Source organism: Pundamilia nyererei, unplaced genomic scaffold (assembly GCF_000239375.1).
Source record: "Pundamilia nyererei isolate P.nyererei 1_Seehausen unplaced genomic scaffold, PunNye1.0 scaffold00215, whole genome shotgun sequence".
NCBI classification, from domain to species: Eukaryota; Metazoa; Chordata; class Actinopteri; order Cichliformes; family Cichlidae; genus Pundamilia; species Pundamilia nyererei.
Window position 1 is genome coordinate 42860 of NW_005187616.1, and position 6997 is coordinate 49856.

The window sequence follows — 6997 nt, forward strand, 5'->3', positions numbered from 1 at the left end:
AGGATTCAGGGTCACCTAGACCAGCCCAAACTACCATATTTGTTTGGACATGTGTGGAAAAAGACCAAGTATCGTTTCTGTTCCAACAGAGTTATTAAGAGAAACACATTTGGTTTTGCTCCACAGATTAAAATTAAATAGAAAACCACACAATAAAATAGAAATGAAACCAACAGAATAACAGAGGTATGTTAGATGCGTCAGAGCAGGTGTGACAGTTTCTGTCGATGTGGGTGTGTACCTATATGTTGTTTTAATAGGTATATAAAAATCTACAGACACAGAGGCAAAACCACAATAACCACGGCTCGCCTTCATACTCTTCAAGGAATCATGGGGATTTCAAAGTTACAGAGAATGATAGATGATTTGTGTCTCTGTGAAGAGGTTAAAGTAGAAAAAACAGGTCTCATCATTGATGGTGCAGCTCTTTATTATTGTTTGTATTATAACTCTGATCCAAAGCTGGACCAGCGCTGTGGAGGAGATTATCCTGGATTTAAAGATGATGTCTGTAAGTTCTTTGAAGCTTTGCAGGACTGTGAAATCACTCCATACGTCATCTTGGATGGAGCTGCAGGATCAGAGAAGCAGAAAAGTCTTCATTCGCGTCTAAAGCATAGACTAGAAAATGCAAAGACAATAGCAAAGAGTGAGCCTGACGCTGTGCCAAAAGGATGTAACGTCTTACCACCTCTGGTCAAAGATGTCTTCATAGAAATCTTGAAGGAGAAAGACATAGAGTTTAAACAGTGTTTAGGAGAGGCTGACCCTGAAGTTTTTTCTGCTGCAAATCAGAAACAATGTGCTGTGCTGTCCCATGACGCAGATTTCTGCATCTATGATGTGCACAAAGGTTTCCTTCATCTTGACAACTTTGAATGGAAAAGAAAGAAGGATGGCAAAATTCCTGCTAAGCTCTACACAGGTTCAAAGTTTTGTGAGCATTTTAAATTAGACCCTGCTCTCATGCCAGTCTTTGCTTCAATAGCAGGAAATGATTATTCAATATTAGAAGATAGGGGTAGGTTTGCAAATGAATCATCTTCATCTGGTGAGAACAGCATTAAAAGACTGGATGGTATACTCAGGTTTCTAAGTAAAGTGAATCTGGATGGTTTGAATGACTCACAGAAGAGAGAACGTGCTCTGAGTCAAGCTTTAAATCATGTTGGTAAAGAAGAAAACCAAACTTTCAAACTCTCCATTCAAAAATATGTTGAACCAGAAAAAACAAGTTCTGAGTTGCCATCATGGGTGTGTAAAAAAGTTGAGCGTGGAGAACTCACCACTTTTGTCATAAGTGTTGTGGATCAGAAGACTATGATGCTGCCTGCTCTTGTGGAGGACTTTTCACAGCACAGTAGTTACACAACTGCTTACCCCATCAGACAGTACTTCTATGGACTGTTAACTGGAGGTCAGATGTGCACTGAATATGACAGGGATAGAGAAGAGATCAAAGACAAACGTGTCCCATCCATAGGGAAACAACTGCAACTAGAGCATCTGCATAAGGTACTGAGGTTAATCATGAAATATGTGTTTAATTACTCTGACAGGTCATAGATGTGTTTCTGTGGTACACGTGAGCATCTTGTCTGTGTGGTACCTCTCTGTGCAGGCTCCTGAGGGTTTGCGTCGCAGAGTGTTTGAAGAAGCTCTGCAGGTTCAGACTTCAGCCTTAGAAAACATCCCCGACCAGCTGAAGCTGCCAGTCTGTGTGACTGTTTTCTGGTTCAAGAGGCTACAACACCACCCAAAACCTGAAACTGTCCACTGCCTCCACGCCCTCCTGCTGGGGTTTGTGTGTGATCGTGATGGTCCAGGTAAGTCTCTGAGCTCACTGAGCAACATGACTGATATTTTACTAGCAAATACATGGAAATATGTGTAAATCAGTATTTTCACTCATTACTTTATTAGTAACACTTGTGATACGCCTGCTATTGTTTTCACTCCTAATTAGTGTTGTTGTTTATTTTGTTCTCTTTGTGTCTGTCATTGAAGTGGACTAATTATTAGGAACATCTAAATGTGATTCAGCCCAAAAAGCATCAAAAATAATATAAAAGTGTGAAATAAGGTGAGGTGCATGTTTCAGTTTAAGTGGTCCCAATATGACCTCGATGATGTAAGAGAGATAAGACTTTATTGATCCCGTGGTGGGGAAATTTGTGCATTACCTCAGCTCAGGTACGGATAGCAGAAGAAAAATTAAAAAAAATACAAATAAAATATAAACAAATACAAAATAAGTAAGATAATACGCTATATGCAATGGTTGCATACACAGTATGTGATTATGGATGGAGGGTTGTGGAAATATGCAAGTAACTATTCTACCACTACTATTACTATGTAAGTAATAATATTATTGAATGAGGAGGAAAATACATTATATTTATACATTATATTTATACATTATATTTATACATTATATTTCATAGATTTTGCTAATAAAGTAGACATCTACATGACATCATAACCTGAGCAGAGTTAGATTAGGCTTAGTTTGTCTCTCAGACTGGAGAGATGGTTTTAGAGACAGCTGAATGAAGGTCACAGGTCTGCAAGCATCACACTGTTTTCAAGCCAATATGTCCCACTGCTGATTGAAAGAAAAAAAAGGAAATCAGCGTTCATTATTCTGCTGTAACTCTGTGAAACATAGTTTATTAGCTGTATTTCTTATAAATTGGCATTTTGTTACAGTTTCACAAAGACAGTTAAGTCTGAACATTTAAATTTTACAGTTATCTACATAATTACATTCTTTATGGTTAAGGAAGTGGGTCCACATAGACTATTTATACAGAGGATATTTCCCTGCATGTTACAGCAGGTTATAGTCTCTTTGAAAGCAGTCAGCAGATGGACTGTAGTCAGAGTTCCTGATGCTTCCACATCAGCCTGAACAAGAAGACAAACTGCTGCTGGTCTCTGGTTCTGTGTCACTGAAACTTTGTCTTATCTTGTCTTTAGAGGACGAGTTTGAGAGGAAGATGAAAACTTTAAAGGATGCAGCTATCAGGAGGAAATGGCAGCCCCGTGTGGCTCATGCTTTCAGCCAATGGCTGTGCTGCATGAGGCAGAGCCTCCACCTGAACCAGCTGCTGTGTTCCCCTCTACCAGAACCTCAGTGTGCCCGGTAAACACCAGACCAATGATGCGCTCCACAGATGCTTAACACACTTCATCAACTTTAACTGAGATTTTCTGCTTTGTCAGGCTTTACTGTGGACCTCTCCTTCATCGGCTGGCAGATGAAGAGACGTTTGAAAAACTACTGAAAACACTGAGAGGAGAAAAGAAGAAATTATATCAGGATTTAAAGACCATTTTTCATCTACTCGCACGGAAAAAAACTCTGGTTATCGGCGACTGTGTTCTTGAAGATGTGGACCCAGAGATTCCAGCAACTACACTCACATACAGATCAGGGGCCACAGCAGGCGACATTGAGGCTAAACTGAAACTCCTGGCTCAGGATGAACATAGATTTGATAAAATTGTAATTCATGTCAGCAATAACGACATCCAGAATCATCAACTGGAGGTCATAAAACCTAAAATTGAGTCGGTGTGTAACTTTGCAAAAACGATGTCGGATTCTGTAGGTTTCTCTGGTCCCCTCCCCAGTCGAACCAATGCTCACATCATTAGAAGCCTGTCATCGTTTAACTGCTGGCTGTCTAACTGGTGTCCAGAAAACAATGTGGGCTTCATAAATAACTGGAAAATGTTTGGGTTAAAACCTGGTCTCATTGAGAGCAACCACATCTATCCAACTCGCGAGGGTGCAGATCTCATTTCTAGAAACCTGGCCAAGTTTATTCTGAGTTAAAAACAGAAAGCTGAGGTGTTTTCAGTGTTACTATATTAGATAGTCTGACTCACCTGGTGACGTTCTCAGTCTAATGCACATTTTAAAGAAACAGCAGATGTTTTCTATTCAACACAAATGCTCTTTGACAATGAAAGTTAAGAATACAGAGAAATGCAGTGACGCAGGTTTGGGAGCGACGGCTTCCTCACCTCCTCCCTGCTTTTGTCTTTTGGATAAACATGATGACATTTTAAAAACTGAAAGTAATGCATGAATAAAACTTGACCCTACCTCTAAATTAAATACATTAAGTAGAAAAGAAAAAGTAAACCAGTGAAATATAGAAGCAGGCTATCGGTTTGGTTTGTTTTATAACTGAACTGAATGAAAGTGGGCTGACGAAGAGGAGTCTTTGAGCAGCCGGAAGCTGAAGAAAGCAGGACGATGTGTCTAACAAGCAGCAGCTGAGAGAGGAAGCGGAGGAACACATCAATGTTTTATCAGAGTCTGTCTATTATTTGTTCTTTGCTGTAACAAGAGACCGAGGTGGACATGTTTAGCAGGTATTGTCTAACAACACATGATTAGCACAGGAAGTTATTTCACTGCAGTTTTATTTATATAGCCCCAAATCACAACAGTCGGCTCAAGGAGCTTATTTTAAGATAAAGAAAATGCTTTAATGCTCACGAAAGGATGAAGATATTTAATGTGTTTGTTATAACAGCTTAATTATCATTTGTGCCTGCAGTGTGACCATGCAGTGGTCCACAAATCTGGAATAATTTTCAAATCACTTCAAAAACATTAACATCTTTCTCTTCAAATGCAACACAACAGTTGCAACAAAATCTTTTAAATATAATTGTATATTTTATTATATAATGCAAATTATGAATACTTTAAAATATGTCTGATTTTGAAAGAATTTTTCTTGTGATAGAGTACTATTATTTCTGTCTACATATGTTGGATTATATATACTGAATTTTTATCATTATTGTGTTGTTCTGGATCATTTAGTGATTTAGCTTGGTGTTATAGTTTACATATTTAAAAATGTAGATTTATTTTTCTGTATATTATCTCAAGTTTTGGGCCAAATAACTATCTTATACGTTATGATCTTGAAATTCGTATTTCATTTGTGAATAAACGGAAACTGTTTCTCAGAGACTTTTCCTTCAGTTTTTGAATTTATTGTCAGGCTTTTGCTCGTATGTCGCAGCACTCAGCAAATTACTTTTGAATAAAGTTACACAGATCAATAACGAGTTTGTTCCTGTTCCATGTGAACTATCCAGATAAAGCTGTAGGTTAAGAATAAAGCATTGGTGATGTTTTCCTCTCATCTCCTTAGTCCTGTTTGGAAATAAAGAGAATCTCAGACAGATGCTTATTTTCACCCCAGTTAAAGTCTCTGTATTAAAAGTCAATCCACATGTTTTCTCTGTATTACTGTAAAGTCTTTACACTTTAATATAAAGCGCTTTTAGGAAACTTATATAAATATAATCGAACTGAACTAAGGGCTCTACAGGGAAATGTTTTACCTTACTGTAAACAGCTTCACCTTGTGGAAGAACACAGTTATTACAACCAGTAACGCTGCAGTCTCCACCGGTCAGGTTATTATCTGCAGCTGAAAACATTGAAGCAGACTTTAGAAAGTACTCCTGCTATCTGTGACACGTACAGGATCCTCTGTGATGGTTTTTCTCACGTCTCAAATGTCTGTCCTCCACCTCTGAGCAAGAAACCATTATCATGCTGAGGGAGATCTCTGCTCCTGACATAAGGAGAGAAGAGGCTGCAGGAGTTTTTACCTTCACAGTGCTGTGACACAGATGCAGTCACGTTTTTAAAACTTTCAAAATGAGTCAGAAAAGTTTGAAATTTCTTCTATGAAACTTAAAAGGCTGAATTTCAAAATAATCCAAATTAATCCATTTAAAAATGTTTCAAAAAGAAGAAAAATGTCAAATTAACATTGATTTATTTCACATTTAAACATTTACAGACACCGTTACACCTTACACCAGCTTAAACAGACACTTATTTTGAAAAGCCAGGCTCATCTCATCCAAGTATCGCTTTAGAGACCAATCGATCAGAAATAATTTAGTCTAAATCTACACTGAACTTTTTTCAATTTTTTTTACAACTTTATACAAAAACATCTGTTTACATGTTTGTTTGTATAGCAGTAGTGGGCGACCAATCAGCTGTCAGAGCTGAACAAAAACACAGGAAGTGATGCTCAGTTTACGTGAAGGAAAACAACTGCCACCACTGTTTGTCCAAACATAAGCAGGAAGTGACATCATTGGGGAGGAGGTGACACAATCTGGTGATTCTTAGTGGTTGCTAGGTAACAGGACTCAAGTGCTGATGTCGTCACACGAGCAGGTCTTTTTCGTCTCATTTACAAGATGAGAAATGTCCTGTTGTCATGACAACAGTCTCTGTAGTAACAACCTAGCTGGCCTTGGCATCCAGCAGCAGCACCCTCATCAGCGTCCTGGCGGCGGCCAGCAGCGCTCCGTGCAAAGCATACTGGGCTACCAGCACGCCAAAACCTCGGTAGAAGCCAGCCCCGCCTTCCTTGCGGCTGATGGCGTGCAGGCAGTCAGAGAAGCCATCATACTGCGTGTTTACGGGCACTACCAGCGGGCTCCCGCCATTTCCCACCGCAACCACTCCATCGGTGGCATCAATGATGGTGCGCGTACCCTGCAGAGCCAGGCGATGTAGCACCGTCTCAAGAGGAAACAACACCACGTCAGCTACCAGAGAACCTGCCCAAGATGCCGCCAGCTCAGGGAAGTAGGCATCCAGTGGATTGGATGGTTCTGCCCGCTGCTTCTTGCTACGCTGGTGCAGCCACAGCACCACCCGCTGGATGGAGGTAGCCACGGCATAGCGCAGGATGGCATGCAGCGCAGCGGGAAGCAGCAGGCATCTGAGAGGAAGCAGGCGACGACTGTGAGGTGCGCCGACACCCAGCAGTCGAGCAACACCCTCACGGACGCAGTCCAGCAGGCCAGAGGACGACTCATCCCGCACAATCTCGCTCTGAAGATGGAGAGAGGAACACAGGTCCGATCAAATGATCAATTTAAAAAAAACAAAAAAAAAAAAACAAAACACAACAACAACAACAACAAA

The 6997-nt window shown here is 40.1% G+C and overlaps 2 protein-coding genes across 2 annotated transcripts in view; one reads left to right on the forward strand and one right to left on the reverse strand.

The window, feature by feature from the left end:
* Positions 1-333: 333 nt before the first annotated feature.
* Positions 334-3847, forward strand: LOC106456431 (protein asteroid homolog 1-like). The gene is made up of 5 exons (XM_013914665.1): positions 334-1024; positions 1271-1518; positions 1625-1829; positions 2986-3151; positions 3232-3847. The coding sequence occupies exons 1-5, from the start codon at positions 334-336 to the stop codon at positions 3845-3847; spliced, it is 1926 nt and encodes a 641-aa protein (XP_013770119.1).
* A 1961-nt stretch (positions 3848-5808) lies between these two features.
* slc25a46 (solute carrier family 25 member 46) overlaps positions 5809-6997 on the reverse strand; it is a 4967-nt gene continuing 3778 nt past the window's right edge. Inside the window, exon 8 of the mRNA XM_005748146.2 lies at positions 5809-6904. Within this exon, the coding sequence (XP_005748203.1) occupies positions 6308-6904 (597 nt within the window). The 3' untranslated portion in view covers positions 5809-6307. The remainder of the gene's footprint in view (positions 6905-6997) is intronic.

Bases quoted from the DNA above. Each gene is read 5' to 3' on its own strand.
- LOC106456431 (XM_013914665.1), top strand. From the start codon at position 334: ATGGGGATTTCAAAGTTACAGAGAATGATAGATGATTTGTGTCTCTGT. The intron at 1,025-1,270 runs GTAGGTTTGCAA...TGTGTAAAAAAG, and splicing joins TTCAATATTAGAAGATAGGG to TTGAGCGTGGAGAACTCACC. The intron at 1,830-2,985 runs GTAAGTCTCTGA...TCTTGTCTTTAG, and splicing joins GTGTGATCGTGATGGTCCAG to AGGACGAGTTTGAGAGGAAG.